This window comes from Ambystoma mexicanum, chromosome 1q (genome assembly GCF_040938575.1).
Source record: "Ambystoma mexicanum isolate Mex_15411 chromosome 1q, UKY_AmexF1_1, whole genome shotgun sequence".
Taxonomy (NCBI): Eukaryota; Metazoa; Chordata; class Amphibia; order Caudata; family Ambystomatidae; genus Ambystoma; species Ambystoma mexicanum.
This window is the reverse complement of record NC_090922.1, coordinates 320,502,343-320,522,988: the sequence shown is the minus strand read 5'-3', so window position 1 is coordinate 320,522,988 and position 20,646 is coordinate 320,502,343. Positions and strand designations below refer to the sequence as shown.

Genomic DNA, 20,646 nt, shown 5'->3' with positions numbered 1-20,646 from the left:
CACTATGGAGAGTCTAACAAATTACACCCATGAAAAGGGTAAAAGACTCTAAGTGTTGAAAAAGATTCCCACTCACTGAGGTATAGGGAAAAATAATCTACCAGTCTAGCAAAAAGTTCTGGGGTTGACACAGATCAGTAAGATGTATCATTAATATGAAAATCTTACCTAACAATGTTATTTGCTTGAAACTAAATTATTTAGGGCATCCTCCAGCCTAGTGCATAACAAAGTGTGGCTATCGACAAAGCCCCCTCCCCTTTTAGTGGACTAATCCCGCAGCGGTGCCTTTTTACCACACCGAACTTGCTTTTTTACCACATTATTCCTCTTTTATTGATTCATCAATTACTAACTCTTTTCCTCCCCCATACCCTACTCTGCTGCTCTCTTTTTAGGGATCCATACTCTTTTGTCTACTCATGTCACCTCCATCTTCTTCCCAGTCTTCCAATGATCCCCCGATTAGCACACACCACTGCCCATCCTTATCGCATGAGATCCAATAGGCATCATAGTTCTCTATATCTCCTGGTCGTATTGTAACCCAGTCAGCTGCATTAACAACGTTTTCAACCTTGGTTAGTTTAATGGGTTTATTTTTGTCCTTTACCCCATCAACATTCAGAGGCAACATATATTTTCTTCTCCTTTTGTTAGTATAAGAGTCTCAAAATACTTTTGCCAATGCAGAAGGTGACAAGCATGAGGACCAAAGCAGAGACAGTTACTTTAAATACCCCTGAAAGCCAAGCAGGCACCAATGCAAAAAAAGGGTATCCATCCAATGGTTTGATTGCACTCATTTGCTTCATTTATCGTCTTCTCATTATCTCATTAATGGCTGCTCTCAATGTTCCATTTCATGCTTCTCCATTGGGCACTCCCTATCTTGTCACAAACCCCTCCCTCTGGCAGTGAGAAGGTCCAACACATACCTATTCTGGAGTTCCAACAAACGCAGTGCCCTCAGCTCCTCCTTTACTGCACTTAGGCCCTTTGCTGTTGAGTTGGCCAGTCGCAGCAACTTGTATATTGTGAGCTGCAGCCACTTGGCATTGGCTGCAGTTTGCACTCCTGCAAACATTAAAGATACGAAAAAAGTGGTTGCCTTGGAAAACAGTTGAAACTCAGCACGGATTGCTGCCAGATTTTCTGTGCTCTTGTCGGATCAATACTTGTTGGCTCTCTTCTTTCTGTTTAGTGCTCCTCGCATGGTTTGCTCCTTGCTTTGCTGCACCACTTCTTCCTTCAGCACGATTGACTGCTCCTTTACCGAAAACACCATGTTGTTGTCGCTTCGGGGCACCACCAGGGCTGTGCGGTTAACAATCACACAAACCCCACTTCAATCAGGAGAAAGGTGTGCGTAGGCCTTCGATCCACAAGCCCACTACAGGTCCATTATCACTGCTGTCCTCTGCGTCAGCGCTGCACAAATCATCACCTTGGCACAGCCGGTGTTAGTTCCAAAATGGAAAGAGGTCATGCTCACTTACAGTCCTCCATTAAAAAGTTGCCCATAATGTAGCACATCATAACCTTACAAGAAACATGGCTGATTACAACTCCTGCGTGGGACACCTATGAAATTGTATTACTGCCAGCAATCCCCAGTAAGAGCAGAACCTCTTCAGGCCTTTTGGTTGCGGTCAGCATGAAAATGGGCCTTACAATTTCAGCATGGACCTCAGAGAGTGCGTACATTCAGCTAGTTAAAATTACTAGTGAACATTAAACAATAGCTCTGGTAAACCTCTACCGCAATCCGGCCGGCATGGTCGAAGAAGCCTTTTATCGCGGCCTCACCACAATTCTTGATTTGGTGTGCATGACTCCCCTCATCTCCCATACCATTATTACGGGGGAGTTGAATCTTGATTGCTTGAATCAGAAGCGTGTATCTAAAGATGTGATCAGATGGAGATCGTTCATGGAAGAGTGCAATTTCAATATGGTAAATTGCGCCGTTCGTGGTGATCTTCCCCCACAGCACACTTGTCATAGGGGAAACAGTACCAGTATCATCGACTATATACATGTGAACGATCATCTCCTGCAGCATATCCAGACATTACAGGTATGCGGACAAGATCATAGTGATCACAAATGACTATCCTTGCAAATTGCCTGTAAGCAGATACACAGAAGAAAACATGATTCCAACCAGGCTGAGGTGGAATGCCACTAACCTTGCAGCCTATAGGCGAGCTGTCGAGAAACATGGCTTGACCAGTCTTTCGACACAATATACCGATCTTCTGGTGCCATTCTCGAACACCATTAGTATACCACACAAGAATAGGATCCAACATAATCATGTTTTTGATTCAGAGTTGCAGTGTAAATGAGCAGAATACAAGAAAATAAAGAAAGCTATAATAGCAGCGCAACTGCAAACGTGCTGCCAAGATCTGAAAACTGCCAAATGCTGTTATAAAAACTGGTTGCGAAGTAGAAAATCACTCCTGTTCCAAAGAGACAGCGAAAATATGATGACTGCCATGGTGAATAAAAACTCGGCCACAATGTGGCAACTCCTTAACAATCAAGCAGATGCCCAGCTTAATGGGGTGAATGAACAGCAGTGGATCAAGCATTACACTCGCCTCCCATGCTGATGAACGATATGATAAGTTGCAGTATCTCCAGCTTTCATCGACAGCTTGGCAGGTAGAATTTTCTCCTAGCACTATTCAAGAGCTAATAATGCAGGCCAGTTCACCTAGGGCCGCTGGCCAAGATGGTCTAAATAATACAATGCTCAAAGCAAATCCACTTGAATGGGCACCGATCCTTGATACCATCTTTAGAGCAGTCATGAAATCACGCGCAGTTCCTCCATCATGGAAGACATCAGTAATAGTCCTCATTTGCAAGAAAGGAAATCGCACTCTCCCCCAAAATTACCGTCCCATTGCATTGTTAGAGGCACCAGGGAAAAACTTCACAAAGTTGATTTTGCGCAACTTCAACGCCTGGACATTGGAATATGACTTGCGAGACCCTCAACAGACAGGCTTTGTTGCTGGCATGGGAACAAACATCAACCTAATGTGCCTGAATACCATCAAAGCACGATGCTAAGCAACAAAGCAAACAGTCTATTTTGCATTCGTAGACCTCCATGCCGCGTTCGATTCCATCTCACGCGTCATGCTACTGTCTAAACTGACCAGAGATCAATGCCCAGCCACATTGTGTGATATCATCCAAGCATTGCACTCTGAGACTTCCATTTGCATTCGGTTAACACTGGATGGAGTATTGTTAGATGCAATCGCCACAGCTCGTGGAATAAAGCAAGGATGCTTATTAGCATCGGCAGTTTTCAACTACTTCATTCATGATGCTAGGTTTGTTTTTGAGAATGTGGTCTCAGACTCTCCTAAATTCATTGACCGGCAAATCAAAGCTTTGATGCACGCTGATTTGGTGAACAGGATTGCAAAGACTACTAACTGCATTCAATGAGTACATTCAATTGAATGAATTGAAGATAAATACAGAAAAGACTCATCATCACATATTTACCAAAAAAATCCGGACATACATCATTTGCATGGTCGATTAACCAGAGTCCTCTTCTGATAGTCCCACAAAACACCTAGTAGTGCACAATGTTTGAAGGCAAGTTGCATGCTATTGTCCAGCTCGAGCACGTGGAGTGTAAACTAGCGACAGCCATCTCCCAAACGAAAATGATCATGCATCGATTTGGCAAATTTTCCATCAAACCGGCATTGAACTACTGGAATCGGAAAGCCGTGCCGTGCTTATTATACGGTCTTGAAACATTACCAGATGAGACACATTTTGAATTTAATAAATGGCAAGCAAAATTTTGGAGACAAGTTTTACATCTACCGCGGTGTACTCCGATAGCCTGGGTCAGATATGAACTAGGTCTTGTTTCACTCCACGCACTCCATCACTGGCGATTTATGCGCCTTGTTCAGAAAGTGCCTAATATCAACAGAGTTAAATGTTATTCTTAAAACATTAGCTAAATATGTATTTTCAATTGATCATGATTGTCACTTCTTGGACAAATAAGATCTATCATGTGTTAGCTGATGCTGATGTTTCCATTGAAATGTTATTGACTAACCCGGACAAAGCCAAGACCAAGATATATGGTGCAGATTGGATAAAGACGATGGAAATATGTTTGCAATATGTAGATGGGGATCTACGTAGATTTCTGCCAAAAAAAGTTTGTACACTTGCAACATATCTAGTAACAGTACCGTCTGTGGGATGCCGAGCGGCTATACTGCGTATGCGCTTTAATTTGTGGCTAACAAAAGATGTGCAAGCAAAGTGAAAAATGTTCACCTCGAACAATAATTATTGTCGATTTTGCCTGAAATGTGATGTAAAAGAAACTTTAGAACACCTAATAACTGAGTGTGTGGAGTTAAAGAATATCAGAGAGGTACATTTTGGACGATACTGCACACAGTTAGGAGGGATAATTCAAAACCAATGTTGGTCCCTGATTCTATGTTCCTTTTATATGCCAATTCAGATTGCAGCAATCAATTTTCTGAAAAGTCTCAGGTTGGAAGACAAAGTGAAGTGAGACACAATGAGTTGGATACACGGATCACTAATACTTGTCCATGCTCTGACACAGATTCATATATTAGAAAAGGATTAACATTTGTTGATTATTTTATACAAATTTGTTATGATTGTTTCATTTTTATTTTATATTTTCATTTTATTGTAACATACATGTACATTTGTTAATTATTCTTTTTTAGCATAATTTTTGAAAGGTTAATTTTATTCACCTAATTCAAAATAAAAAAAATAAGAAGGAAAAAAATATATATAAAAATTAGAATAATAGACTGGATACACAAGCAGGAGGAATACCCAAAAGTACAGTAAATAATGGCGATATGCCATAGACTCTTTAGGCTTATGTGTATTTCCTATTATAACTTAGTGTGCAAATGTCAATCTATGTAACATTTTTGTCTGTTTTAGGTCAGTGATGTCTATACACAGATCTCCAATGCAATGAGTCAAGAACCAATTAAGGATAACATCCCATATTCATGGACAATCATGGCGCAAGTTAAAGCGGAGCATTATAAATCCCTCACTCATTACTTTGTTGCCACTATACTTATTGATCATCGATGTAAGTGATTTTGTATTTTTATGTAACAAGTATTTTTATTGTTAATTACTTAACCCATTGTGCAGGCCTTATTCAAGTGAAGCAACATTACATGTTTTTACATGTTGTTCAAATGTTCTGCCCAAGAGAAAGGCAGGGATGTTATGTTGCCACAAATGGGCTGAAGATATACAGGCTGGTTTATTTTTTCTCCATGACGTACACTAAGTAGGAAGTTAAAAGTTCTTGGGAGTTGAGCTGTAAGGGAAACATTTAGGGGAGCTGCATAAGAGAGTTTGGAAAACATAGTTAAGAGATGATATGAGGTATTTGACGGGGTAGTTTGTGCTGAAAGCTGGGAGGACATTCTAGAACAGAACAGCAAGGGTAGCCTTGGCATGATGGCAATGAGGAGCTCTGGTATAGGGGCTCCCTGCAGAAGGTCTTGGTGATTATGGAGACGAGCAGGAGAATTTGTTGTTCCGATTATATTACCACTTGGCATTGAGATTTCCCCTCTTGACAATTGTGTGAGGCAAGCGTAGTTGGAATTAAAAGCAGGCGTTGATAAGAAGTCTGTCATGAGGGTGCAAACTCCTTTTGGTGTTGGCGCATATGGTGATGCAAGCGCCACCTATGTGGCAACACAAGAAAGAAGCATGGGTGCTCAGTAGCGGGATGTCTGGTTGACATGGCAACTTGAATTCCTTAGGCATGAATTAGCCGCATCAGAAAATGTTATTTTGTGTGGCCCTTGCCATTTAAAGCAATGCATGGGTATTTTATTTATTTATTTTATTTATTGATTGTTCATTTGTAATGCGCCTAAAGTGTTTCGAGGCGCAACCATTCATGGAGGGGAGACAAGGGAGAAACAGATAGACGATCTTCAAGGCATGGTACAGTCAGATTGTGCAAGAGCTCAGACAGGGGAAGGCGAGGGAGGGGGGATAAGTGCAGGGGTGGCTGGGGGAGGGGTGGGGAACAAGTGCACCCAGTCAGAGAGCTGGGGTAAGTGCTGAGAGAGTGATGCACTCATGGGTCATTGACCAAGTGCAGTGGCGATGAGGCAAGTGCAAGGCCCGGAGGCAAGTGCAAGAGGACTGGCAAGGCTGCCGGAGGTGAGACTCTAAGATATACCAGGTGCCAGTCAGCAGGCTTTGCGGAAAAAGGAGGGATAGAGGGGAGAAAGAGGTTAGCAGGGTAGAGGGAGAGAGAAGGAAGAGGAGAGGAATATCTTAAGGAGTTTTCGTAACTTCAGGAGATCCGGCTCAAGACGGAGGGAAGCGGGGAGGCTATTCCAGAGGTAGGTCCTTGCAGAGGATAAATATCTCCCTCCAAATCTCTACTTGGAGAACCGGCTCACTTGCAGAAGGTTGGAGGTAGATGGCAGATGGCTCGGGAAGGACAGAATTTACATAGGCAGTGTTGCAGATGGGTAGGTCCAAGGCCACAGAAAGCCTTGTGGACAATGCAGAGGGTCTTGAACTTGATCATTACAGCTACAGGGAGCCAGTGGAGGGATTTCAGTGCCGGAGAGATGCAGTGCCTTGGCTTGAGGCCAAGGATAAGTCTTGCGGTTCTGTTCCGTAGGAGTTGTAGAGGGTGCAGAGCAGAGGCAGGGAGGTTGATAAAGAGGCTGTTACAGTAGTCCTGCCTTGAGAGAACCAGGGCTCTAGAAACAGTGAGCCGCTGGGGGAAGGTGAGAAAAGAAAGGGTACCTCTAAGGAGGTGCAGCTGGTAGTTGGATTTTTTGGAGAAGTCCAAAATGTGAGTGGAGAAGGAGAGAGTGGAGTCGAAGATGACCCCAAGGTTTTTTGCCTCACAGGTGGGTGCGAGTGGAGGGCCAAGGGAGGCCGGGCAGAGTGAGAGAGGGAAAGCGGGAGCAGGGGTCCCACTGAAAACAATCTCAGTCTCACTGGCGTTGGGGCAGAGGTTGTTTGCTGCACAGCATGACTGAATTGCAGACAAACAGTCAGATATGAGCGAGGTAGAGGAGGTGGCTGAGGGTAGCCTGAAGGAGTTATGTGTCATCCGCATAACACTGAAAGTTAGAGATGAAAGTGGCAATCACATGTGCCAGGGCAGCCATGTAAAACTTGGAAGAACCAGGGGAAGAAGATAGAACCCCGGGACACCCACAGGTTGAAAGAGTGATAATAGAGAGAAAGGACCCAAGTTCCACGTGGGATGGGTGGTCGGAAAGGAAGGAGGTTAACCCCGCTGGAGCCTGATCTGTGATTCCCAGGGTGTCACGGAGACGTGCAATCAGATGGTTGTGGTTTACCGTGTCAAAGGCAGAGGAGAGGTCAAGAAGAATGAGGACAGAGGGAATGTTGGTGTCAAGATTTGTGAGCAGATCTTCACAGGTGTTCAGAAGAGCAGTTTCCGTGCCTCTGGATGCTCTAAAGCCATACTGATGGTCGTGGAAGCAACCAGCAGATTCAGTGTGGAGGGTAAGCTGAGAGATAGCCAATTCCTCCAGGAGTTTGCCAAGGAAAGGAGTGATAGAGATAGGACGGTAATTTGGTGGAATGGAGGGGTCGGCAGAGGGTTTTTTAAGCAGCGGGTGCACAAGGGAGTGCTTAGGAGAAGTTGGGAACATTCCAGTGGCAAAAGAAAGATTGCAGGGATCAGCCAAGGCAGGAGTGAGAGAGTCAATGTTATCTTTAATGGTTTTGGAGGGGCAGGGGTCCGCCTGTTTGGATGAAGCCTTCATAGGCTGCACTTGTCTGGCGACCTAATGAGGTGTGACAAGAGTGAGAGAAGAGAGGAGAAGAGGTGGGGGGGCAAGGGAGGCTCTAGAGATGCTGTAGAGATGTTGGTGTATTATGTGATGAGGAAGAGAGAGAGGAGAAAATGTCTTGCTTTTTTCAGTGAAGTGTGCATCCAGGGCCGAGCAAAGGTCCTGAGTGGGTGTGACAGAAGAGGAGGCTGCTGCAGGATTGACCAGTTGCTTACAAGACTTTGAAAAGTTTGGCCGTGTTTGATGCCACGGAGATGCGGGCCTCAATAAAGACTCTTTTCTTGGAGTGGATGCAAAGCCGATACTGCCTTTGAAGGAGGTAGCAAGCCAGTTTGTCAGATGGTCCGCACGACGAATTCCGTTTCTGCTCAGCTGCCCTACACTTGCATCTAAGGGCAGCCAGATCGGAGTTGTACCAAGAGTTACACTTTTTGGAAGGCTTCAGTCAAACCCTCATGACAGTGGCAAGAGTATCAAGAGTGTTGGAAATAGAGAGATTGGGGTTAGAGAGAGTTGTGTCAGGGTGGGAGTCAGCCGCAGGTGTAGGAGGCAGAGAGTAGGTGGAGGCAAAGGCAGCCACTGTCACTTTCTTCATGGGTGTGATAACTTTGAAACCGTGTGGCCATGCTGGGTGTACCGATGCCGGAGGAGAGGATAGCTTCAAGTGAGAAGAGAGTGGTCAGTCGAAGAGAGATAGGTGGTAAGAGGGATAGAGGGAGGGATGTCAGAAGAGATGAAGGTATTCAAAGTGTGGCCCGCTATGTCCTTGGAGCCAGACGGTAAAATGGAGAGGGAGAGAGAATCGAAGAGGTTGCGGAAAGGACCTGAGGAGTCAGAAGAGATGGATGTTGAGTTCTCCCAGTAGGAGGAGTTGGGAGGAGAGGGATAGTAGAGACGAGGCCAGATCAGCCCATTTCGAAAGGAAGAGAATGGACTATCCTGATGGCCGATAGAAGGTGGCCAGAAGGAAGGATGCTTTAGGAGAGAGTGAGATCCTGCAGACTAGGCTCTCAAAGGAGGAGTAGGCCTGAGTAGGTATGATGGACACAGGTATCAATTCGGGGAAGATCAGCACCACTCCCCCTCCTGTCCTCCTGGGTCTGGGCGCGGAGAGGATATTGTAACCTTCCGGGAGGAGAGTGTCAATGCTCGTGACACAGCAGTCCTTGAACCACATCTCCATGATGGTGAGCACCTAAGATCCATGAGTCTGAGGAGGTTGCAGATGTCAGACGGGTGTTTGACAGCAAAGCGAGTGTCAAGCATGGCAATATGGAGCAGCTTGCCATCTTTGAAGGTTTTCTGAGGGTGGCAGGGGGGTGAGGGGGCTCCATGGGACGTGGTCCCCCCATGCGTGGCAAGAGAGCCAAAGAGGTAGTGGTAGGTGGCAGAATGATTCTCCGAATCAGGAGTCTCATTGGAAAGCACATGCTTTCATCCTGTACAGCATAGTGATCCTTCCTTTGCCTACTCACCCCTCATCTGTCTGCATGTCCCATCCAGGGTTGACAGATTGGGCTATTTACCACACAATTGGGCTACTCCAAAAAATATATGTGGGAAATTACAAAAGTTTGTGGGTTGATTATTTGTGCAGCTATTTTGGGCTACTCGGCATGGCAGTGTATTTGGAAATAAATTGTTTACTTATATGTAAAACAGTAATCGAAGATATGAGGCCTTTGAGGGTGCATCTTTACTTCAAATGCATACGAAATTAGTCCTGGCTGCATTTCCTTTCTAAATTTAGAATCGGCTTGGTCTATCCACCCAAGCACTGCCCAGTTCCGAAGTCGCAGCCTAGCCAAGACACACACACAGCGTCGTGGCTCAGCAGCCAGCAACTTAACGACCTCGGAAATGCATTTCTTTTGTTATCAGCAGCAGAGCCTTTCTTATGCGTGATAGGACATTTCCAACGGAGACAACAGAAACCGCAGCAGTTATCTTGCAAATCAGTGTCCACTTCAAAATAAGTTGGAGTGAGTAACAGAATAAAGCCCCCTTTTAAAGATTCAGTTATACCCATGAGGCTGTACTAGCTTGACATGTTGAAAAAAGGTTTTTGCTTTATGTCCATGGTCCAATATTCTTAACGTCATACAAAACAACGAGCTGGAGGTTTGTGATAAAGAATTTCCGTAACTAACTTAGTTTATTGCACAACTTCTTTCAGGGTGTGTCTGAAAGTACAGTGGGGTTAAATTGATGATGATTCAGGCTTTCATTATTTTGCAGTCTCAAGCGTATAGGTTCCCTTTCAGGAGGAGAAAAATAAAGCTACAATAATATTCTTCAGGCTAATATGTTTCTTCAAGGATTTGACAAGTTGTCAGGTTGCTGCAATTAGTGTATTTTGCAAGTAAACTCTATCATATGTGTATTATTGCACGCCTTAAAATCCCAAAAAATCCAAAACGATATTTGTACCAAGTAAAGCTTAGAAGGTTATTTGGTCATTTTCTTAAATTGCAGAGGGTTCGTAAAATCTCTGCTTCACTGCTTAGCCAAAGTAAGTGATCCTGGGCAACATATTTAATGTCACTCTGACTTTACTGCACACATTTGAGTCCTTGTAAGTGATTCTCTCTCTTCGGCCGGTGCCACCCTCTGGAACAGCCTCCCTGACTCTCTGAAACTTGAGCAGAACCATCTCCGATTCCGGAAGCACCTCAAGACTTTCCTCTTTGCTTCTGCCTTTTTTCTTCTACTTCCCTGCTGATCTCATGCCTGAAAATGCACTGGTTACCTGGCTACCCTCTGAATCACGGACCCATGTCCCTGCCCTGCAAGTTGCACACTTGAACTGCCTCCTGGCAACCCTGCACTAGGGTGCTGTATTCTGCATCCCTACAGTCCCCCCACTTGCACTTATCTAACACCCGTTGTCTGCACTTAACCCCTGCACTGCCACCTGTTGGCACACTTTTTTCCTATGTCTTGATCCTATGTCTCGCACTTCTCCTCCCCTTCCCTCTCCTCACACTTGCGCGATCTCAATGTCACTGCCTAGTAAGATCGTTGTCTTGTCCTCCCTTGACCCCCCCTTGCCTTTTTGCGCCTTGAAACACTTGTGTATGGGCACGCTATGAATAAAATATCATATCATTAATTTCACACTATATGAGCAAAGGTCGCCCTAACAATGGAACAGATTTCATGATTTTAGAAACCAAATGGTGTATCCTCACTCATCTATTAGTGGCTTGCAATGCCTTCGTCTACAAATGCATTATTGATTAGTGTTGCATTGGCCATCGTCCGTCACATGACACTTGATTTGATGGGCATATTTATAGTTCCACCAGCCAGACCTTCTCTCACCCTCTGTGGCCCCTTCTCCACGTAGGCTTGCTTCTTGCTTTCTTCCTGTTTTTCTTGCCTTTTTTCCTGGCTCTTTTCGATGCCTTTTCATGATTTCTCTCCCTCGCTCATGCTTTCCCCCCCTCTGCTTTAATTTTTCACTATTGCAACCTCTCCCCTTCCCTCCTCCAACCTCCTCACCTGACCATGATTGGCTGCACCGGTCTAGGAAGCCAAGTTACCTCTCCTGACCAACGCCAGGGCGCTCTTTCACATCCTGCATCCTGGCCTGGCCAGGTAAGTGCCCCTTCTCTCGCCCTCTGTGCCCCCTTCTCCACTTATGCCTGTTTCTTTATTTCCTCCTGTTTTTCTTGCCTTTTTCTTGGCTTTTTTTTTCCAAGCCCTTTCATGCTTTTTCTCACTATCTCGTGCTTTCCCCCTTCTGCTTTAATTTTTCGCTATTGTAACCTCTCCTCTCCTCCCCTGCCTGTGATTGGCTGCACCTGTCTGGGAAGCCAGAGTACCTTTCCCGACCAAGGTTAAGACACTCTTTCACATCCTGCGTCCTAGCAGGTAAGTGCCCCTTCTCTCGCCCTCTGTGCCGTCTCCTCCACTTATGGATGCTTCTTCCCATTTTTGCTTCCCTATTTCTTGCCTTTTTTCCTGGCTTTTTTTCCATGCCTTTCATGCTTTTTTTGTTCTCTCACGTTTTTCCATCTTGCACCCTGGCCCCTGCGAGGTGAGTGTTCCCCTTCCGGCACTATGCGCTCCCTGCTTCATTTTTTCTTCTGTTTGTATCCTTCTTCTGGCTTTCCTTTTTCTATGACCTCTGCCGTACCTGGCTCTCAAATGTAACCTCTCCCCTGCCCTTTCCCCACTCTTTTTTCTGTTCTTGTCTGCTGTTTTTACCCTTCTGCCTTTCCTTTTTCTACAGCCTCTGCCAGCCACTGCCAGACCTGGCTTTCATATGCAACATCTCCCTTCCCTCTTTCCCTCTTTTTCTCTGTTCATTACTGCTGTTTGCATCCTTCTTCTTCTGCCTTTGCTTATTCTATGGCCTCTGCCATACCTGGCTTTGTTGTGTGACCTCTCTCTTGCCCTATTTACTGCCCAACCTGCCTCCTCTACCACTGATTGGCCTTTCCTTCAAAGGAAGACAAAACCACCTTCTGGGCCTGCAGCCCCCTCAGCGAAAGACCACAAAGCAATGGCAGTTCCAACAGAACCAGCTCCAGATGGTGTCTGCTAGAGAAGCAGTAAGCAGGCAGCCATCAACCAGCAGCAACAGACAAAGTTAGTGTGGTGCAGACAGGGGACACAGCAATCACTGCACCCCACTAAACTGGCCCACTTCTCTCATATTTTATCTTCCCCACTACCCAAGAGCTTATTGCCTGCATGTACCCATTTCTATTTAGCAACTGTTGCCCCATATATACTATGTTGCCTAAGCCATGTCTCACATCTAGGAGAGCTGTTAGGAAGTGATATCTCACATCTAGGTGGACTGTATTCTAACTGCGCTAGCTAGTCCAGACAGAAATGCGAATATTACCTTGCGTCGCATCTAGACAGAAAAGTGAATATTAGCTTGCGTTAGATCTAGACAGAATTATGAATATTAGCTTGTTTCACATCTAGACAGAACTGTGAAGATTAGCCATCTACCCAGTGCAACAAGGTGCCCGACCAACTGAGGTGAGCCACAAAATGGCACTGGGGAGATGTGTACAGGGTATAAGGGAATTCTGGGAACTCTTGCCCAGACCTTTTCACAAACAGCATTGATGCTAAAGGTGCTGAACAAAATTATGAAATCATCCATTACACTTCAGTTCAACTTGGGCAAGGCAAATGTGGTATTCACAACTGTTAGAGCTGTCTGCATAACCAATAAGGAATGTGTGGGCACGGGACCTCTCTTAACATGCATTAGGGGAACAAACAGCAACGTAGCTGCCATGAGATTGGCAATATTATTCCAAAAATGCTAAAATATGAACATCTACACTTACCACAAAGATGTACCAGGGACCGTAAAAACACAAGAATGCCTGATACAAGATAATATGCTAACAAATGGAAAGGATATGTCATTTTGAGCAATAGTAATTACCCCCCCACCTCATTGCTCAGAGAAAGATGTAGGTAGGTGTATACTTGGTTGCATGCACTGAATGTATACTGTATACACACCATTTCAACAAAGGATACCTTGCTCAAAGAGCACATGGTCAAGGCATTTACAGAGAGCCTGAGTTCTGCCCAATTCCTAATAATATTACTAAAATCCTAACTCCTTAGGTAGCCTTTTTAATTTGTATCATCACAGTTTGAAGAATCGGCAAGTTACATACACTTTCAATGGATGAACCTTTTCTATTGTCGCACAGCACAAGGACAAATTAGTATTAAGAATGCATTGTGCTTTATTTTAATCAAAATGTTGAGCTTTCAGTTATTTGTAAAGAAACAATTGCATGCAGAAAGAAGTTGAATACCTTAGACATGGCTGTCATCTAGAAGTTCGTTTTTTGTTACACTCAGAATTTCCTCAGTGTTGTCTGTCAGTTAGACTGGCTTGTGGAGACTGATTTTACAGTGTATTCACAAATGTTACAAGCTAGATAAATGGACTTTAGAGCATATGCAATATGCATATAATGTACTATTTTTTTTAAATTGTGTATTTGTATATTTTAAGATTTTTCTAATTGTGATTGTTCAAAATGTGTAAAATAAAATGTTCATAAACCAAAAGCACTTAAAAATATATATATGCATATTCTTCAGGAGCTGAGGACCCTGCTATTCTGCACCTAGCATACACCACCTTACTAATCAAGCAATTATTTGCCAATGCCAACAGTTTGTTGTTTGGGCTTTTACGTAGGCATGGGAAAGGCACTTGCTAGGCACTGCCGTAGTGGTATTAACTGGCCATTGATTATTGCAGGTGCAAAATGCTCCCACTACCTGGCATCTAACAGCAGTGTCTGGCAAATGCCTAATACTTATAAACAAGCCAGAACTGTTTGCTTTGCCAATGATTGTTTTTAACATGACTTCAGTGAAGGACACGCATAATGCTTATAAATCAAGTAGCTGAAGGCAGACCTGGTTGAGACTTTTTTATTGCACCAGTAGCAGGTTTACAACTCCAATTAAGTCATTAACTCTCAGAAGACTGCTTTGAAAAAACATGGTAAGGTTTGAGTAAAGTGAGCTCCGAGAGTTCCCCTGAGGGGGTGTTTTGGGCGGGGACGGCCAGGAACTGGGTGGGAATTGCCCAAGGGATTAGCATGGCGATGGGCAGCCATTAGGTTGGCAAATAAGCAAACATCACCTACAAACTGTGTGTCCCTCCTCATATGCCATTTCTCACTATCTATACTCTAATGCAATAGTTTCGGCTGATAGGTGTCAAGCGACACATAATAGCGCAAACTACAAATGTGGCATTCAGTGCATACCTTTAACACTTTAATACTCAAAGATGAGCAGCAATGCACATGGGCCATGGTGTCTTGACACAGTATAGTCTGTAATGATCCAACCTTATCTCTCCTAAGAAGGTTTAAGTACTGTTTGAATGTATACATAGTATGTGCATCTATAACAATATCCTCTCTGCAAAAAATCAAGTTCCTGGCCTGTAGCAATAGTTTTGCAGCTGGCTATTTGTTATAGATGTACATGCAACCTACCCGGTCTACTCTTGAAGGTTGAACAGTAAGGAAATATAATCTAAATAGCAGACCTTTGAAGTGTCTTCTTACAGGGCTATTGTGGAAGGTCAGTTGATGTAATAGATGTAATAGAGAGTCTCATGGGTTCGCCTGTGTCAATGGCTTATTTGTATTAAGCGTTAACCACTTTGGGAGACCGTACCTGATTGTACTGGCCTGCCAGCATCCTTTTATGAGGGCTGTGGTGCCGCTACCAGCTGGTGCAGCCCACCGCTGCTGGTGTTCTTGCCATTAGCACCCTTGTGGTGTGCATGATTTAAATGTTGCTAATCTCTTTTATTGGCTTCAAATACAGTGCTTTTGGAGCGCAAACAAGTTTTCCAAAATGAAAACAAAAACCATGGCATCCTGTAATTGGAAAGGAAGCTCATTCATGAATTTAAGAGCCCCCTTTCTGGTGTCATGGCCTGCAAGGTGTGGCCTGGTAGGAGGAATGCAGCAGGAAGCCAAAGGTGGAGAAAGCTCTCTACACTCTTAAGTGGTAGTGGACAATCAAAAGGGATATATAGCACCAGATCTCGCTCACGTTCTGAGTGTAATGCTTCACTAGGAGGCAGAAGCTGGTTTCTATAAAATGTAATAGCAAAAATGAAACGTGAACTATCCCAACATACACACGAGATGATGGCATATGCACAACATGTCAATCTATAAACTGTAAAATTGCTTTTAGCATTAAGTCATCCGTTCCTTTTTGTGGTAAACTAAAATGTATGAGAGTAATGCCCTTTTCCAGCAGAGAGAGACAGAGTGAAACACAGATTAATTTGCAACATAAGGCCTTATTATTTTCTGTGACTGCTTGATCTAAGAGAATAGAGAAAGCAAGACAGGCAACAGTGTTGAGGCTTTTTTGCAATTCTTCTTTCTATACATTGGCAATATCTTGCTTTTTCTGTACAGCTTCATAAAGTCTAGTCAATGGGAAAGCACAACAACTTTTTCCCTCTCTGGAGAACCAGGTGGAACTAAGACAATGTTTCAATATGTGGCTTGTATACGCCAAAGCTCCCTTTGTACAATTGAGAAAATGAGTTTTCAAGGCTTTCTTACATACAAGATATGCTATTTAAAATGTTATGTCATTCTAAAAATGTATTTTTAATACATCCAATTGGACTAGATTATATTGTGCCCAGTCCATTGGAATTTTCCAGAGAAAAAGATCCAAATGCAGGTAAATATTACTAAGGTTAATGTGATTCCTTATTTTCCAGTGGGTCGAAGTGACGATGAAGATAAACAGGAGAAATCTTTATCCCAGTTATATGACCATATGCCAGAGGGGCTGACTGCCATGACAATATTAAAGGACAGTATACAAAGGACACAACAAGGTAAATATGTAGATGACAATTCGCATGAATTAATCTTTTTTTTGTTATTCATATTCTGCAGAATATTCTGCTGTATCAGTGAATGAGTAAATCGATGGTGTAGCATGCACCACGAACTAAAACATTTCAAAGTATGTTTCACATTAAGACTAAACTGATGAAACGAAACAGAGAGGGAGTGCTTGAGAAATCAAGAGATCGAGCTCTGAAGCTCTTTTTCTTGAAGTATTTGTTCCTGTATACACTGGGCCAAGCGCTAAGTTTCTACGTCATCTCCCTCCTGTTAGCATCTTCTCCCCCTCCACACTCCCAATTACTATCACTCGTCCACTCGCAAACATAAAGCAAACTACTCCTTTTGGATGCTTGCTTCCTAAGATGAAATTAAGTAGATGCAGGGGCACATGCCCGTGCAGTAACTATTTATCCAATGTCTCATCCTGATAATGATGGTCATTCAAATTGTTTTAGGAATAAGGCAATTCACAAAGTTGATGCAGGTAAACAAGCTGACTAATGAATCCTGCAATGTGCAACTTGTTGTCTGCTTCACATATGACGATATATGCTTTCCGAGTAACTGTCTTCTTCAAAACTCGTGATCACTTCCATAATAGCAGTATCCCTTCGACAGTGTATGTTTTGACACACTCCTTTCCACCCAATTCAAAATCTGACCTCTAAAGAGCTCTTACTAACTGAATTATCTAGCAGCCCACAAATCCTTGTTGCGTAAGGCAGCATGGGAGCTCAGCAGCTTAGGTGCTTGCATCAGAGAACTGTGTAAATCCTGCACTTGCAAGACCTACTCAGCCCTTCATCCTCCTGAGGACATTACATTGAGTACCTATTAAGTCACCCATTATCAAGGGAGGAGCACCTCGTCTTGCATGGGGCTGTCTTGCATTAGGCACTTTGTAAAATATCATAGAAGGAGATTGATATTTATTTCTTTATGAGAGCATTAACAACACCTTTCCTTAGAGCCTTAGCACTAGACGACTCTATCCAGTGGAATTGCAATCCAGGAGACTGGCCATGTAGTGCCCCATAGTAATGCACTGCACTCTGACTGAGGCTGTAAATCAACAAACGCTGCTAACTAAATTGCTTTAAAGGCCTGAGCAGAAACCTTTTAAGCTAGGAAGGGGAATGGATATACGTGTAATTTGACTCGGTTGCCAACATTCTTTATAAATGAGGTTGTCATAAAGGTCATGTTGATTAGTAAACCACACTTTGAAAATACCTAATTTCAGCTGTACGTTTCATTGCTTCCTTACCAAAAAGGCCTTTGAATACCAGCATTCAAATAAAACAATATTAAAAGAAATGTTCGTGCTTAGCGTACATTATCCAAAACGATTATTGAAATGTCAAGAATGACATGAGCTAATGAATTAAATTTCAGAATGGCATACATTCCTTCCTAAAGTGTTAGATCATGAGACAAGCACATGCTTTTCATGGTAGACTTGTGTTATCTGACAGAGGGCTAAGACCTATTACTAGCATGGTAAGGCTTTTACCAACAATATCCTGAAGGTTTAGGTTTTATATGATACGATTCTGTCCTCAGTTTTTAATACATTGAAAACCTCATTGTTTAATGGGGTTTAAATAATGTGCCTTATTTGGTCTGGAGTGACTTTTAACCTGTTCCAAAATACACATATTTTAGGTCTTTTATGTTTATTCTTTTTAGGAAAGTCACATTTACGCAAAGCCATAATTTGTCACGAAGAAGCTTTGAGAGTCTCCTGTTTGTGCAGGAAACTGAAGAATATCGAAATACTTCAAGAAATACTGTCTGTTGCCCACAAGCGTTCGCTCCAGAAATACTCTCAACATCAGAAAGAAGATGATTTCCTGAATTTAATTGAGGCACCTGATATTGTTTGTAAGTAGTTCAATACAGAAACATGTTCTATCCATTTTCAGTCATTGTGTACATACTATGACCATTGGATGAAGCATTATTTGAGAGTACTTAGCGTTTTCCTTTGGTTTAGGAAATGGAGCCTTTCATGTGCCTGGCATAGTCACTGTATCCACATGAGCAGTACTGCCATCATATTCAACCTCAAATGTCCCAATACTTCACAATATAACTTAAAATTGTATCTATTTATATCCATGTAGAAAATACTTGAGTATGTTGTGAGACACACAACTGTTCTTTTCCCAGGAAGATTACTGTTAAATTTTCTCCTCACAGTACCTTCATTACAACCTATAAAGAAACTATTTTTTATAGTTTGCTTTTAAATCTTTTTCTTAAATGAATGTATTTTACCATAGTAAGAGATGAAGAAACAAACCTCCTTATAGCGCACCAACCTGTCCACTATTTATGTGTTTTCTTGTCTTGCTAATATCATTTTAAATTTCTTTGTGTTTGGAATGTCTCAAAGCACTTCTTACAAACCACAAAACAGCAGCCGGTTTTCACTATATATTTATTTATTTTTTTATTAATATTGTGCTACAGTTTGTTACAACTTTTCACAAAGAACTTCTTTACATCATTCTTAATCGATAAAACAATACAAATCTCATTTGCATTGAGGCCATCAAAGGGTTCAAAAAGTGTCTGATGCACTGTATCAATACTATTGAGTCCAGAAAGGAACGCGTCAGGCAGATTTGTCAAACGCTTTTCCGATTGGCAGAATCGGAAGGCCGGCACTTAGGATAGAACGGTTAAGATATAGTGTATCTTCCTCCAGAGCAAAGTGAAGTAGATGAGGCATGACTCATGCCCGCCGCTCATATATAGGACCCAGATGTCTTCCGCGGTGTGTTCCCTTCTAGGCCCGTTGCCAGAAGTGTCTGGCGCCTCATGGTCTGTAGTGATTCACATTGCACCAGCAGATGTTTTACGGATTCGAGCGTGCCATCTCCACATAATCGGCACTTCCCTTCATCATTTGGTGTCTTCATCCAGGCCCGCTCTATTTCCTGTGTCCGGACTGTGTTAAACTTTAGTCTTAGATAGTCCTAGACTAAGGAGTTGCTAATGAAGGATTTTACATATGTTGCAGTTGCAGACCTTTGTTGTATGTGTTGAACATATTCATGCGCGTGGTGATGAATGGCCAGGTTGACAATGGTTTGTTCTCTTCCAAAGTCAGCCACTATATGTTTCATGTGAGCTTTGAAGCCATTGAGAGTGACCCCCCAGTGGCATGTCAGGAACCCTCTGGGCCCAAAAGTCACAACTAATTTTGATCTTGACAATGTGGCTGGTACGCATCATCGAGGCTCTAGTTTGCAGGACATTGTATATCATGCCCTGGAGGGTCGACATGGGAGCGTTCGCCAACTTCCAGTAGTCTTTTCAATGTGCTGCACTCTAATTTATCCACCTCTTCCATGTTCGTCAGGGCCCAGATGGCGGCTCCATACTTGATGGACAAATTGATCTTGGCCTGGTATAGTTGAAGAAGAGTGGCTAGGGAAAAGCCTCCTCCCTTCTTGGCGAAAGCGCCAATGCGCCCCAGTGTTACGGAGGTTGTGGCTTTCACATGATCCAGTTGTACATTCCCCTTTAGCTTGGATTCAAGATGGATGCCCAGGTATTTGTATACCAATATTTCCTCAATACAATTCCCTTCCAATTCCCATGAGGACTTGTTTCTTTTTATTGTATAAACACAATGATCTTAGTTTTACTGGTTTTTAGGACCAGGGAATTGACAGCCGCATACCTCTTTAAGTTGGTCAATGAGGTTTGAAGTCCGCCAGGGATGAGTTCTAAGATAACCAGATCATCCGCATAACCTAAACATTGCAAGATGGGGGAGCTCAGTTTGGGGAGAGTGGATGCAGGATCATTGAGGGTGGCTCCCAGGTCTGAATGGTAGAGGTTATAGAGCATTGGAGCCAGAATGCACCCTTGTTTCTCCAGCTTTGGATCTTTCATAGATTCAGATGCTTGAATATTCCCCGTCGTCAGACTGGGAATCCTCGGTGATAAATTAAATAATAATAATAATTAAATTTTTTTTATTTTTTTATTTATGTACATACACTGCTACCTAGCAGTGCATGTACATAGCCCATTATAGCCTATGAGCCACTTCATTGTGTAGCCCCTCCACCTCACTTTGGTCCTTTCTAGCCCCAGCCAATGAGGTGGCAGGGGTTAAGCTCCGCCCCCGGCAGCCATCTTCAGATTTTTCACCGCAGTCTTTCAGACACAGGGAATCCTCAAGCTCTCTGAGCTTTTTCAAATTCTTTCTACTTTTGTGTGGTATATATTTTTAAAATATATTCCATCTTGTTCCCCTTCTTAGGGGCCTTCTTTCCAATTAACTTTGGAGACAAAACTTGTTGTTTTCCTCTCAAAATCGTCGACTAAAACTTCTCTTCAGA

At 43.1% G+C, this 20,646-nt stretch overlaps 1 protein-coding gene across 1 annotated transcript in view; it reads left to right on the top strand.

Annotated features, from left to right (window-relative positions):
• The window catches only part of RHPN2 (rhophilin Rho GTPase binding protein 2), a 398,731-nt gene that overhangs the window by 230,371 nt on the left and 147,714 nt on the right, over positions 1-20,646 (top strand). Inside the window, exons 9-11 of the mRNA XM_069639162.1 lie at positions 4,999-5,155; positions 16,150-16,269; positions 17,975-18,169. Coding sequence (XP_069495263.1) covers positions 4,999-5,155; positions 16,150-16,269; positions 17,975-18,169 — 472 coding nt within the window. The remainder of the gene's footprint in view (positions 1-4,998; positions 5,156-16,149; positions 16,270-17,974; positions 18,170-20,646) is intronic.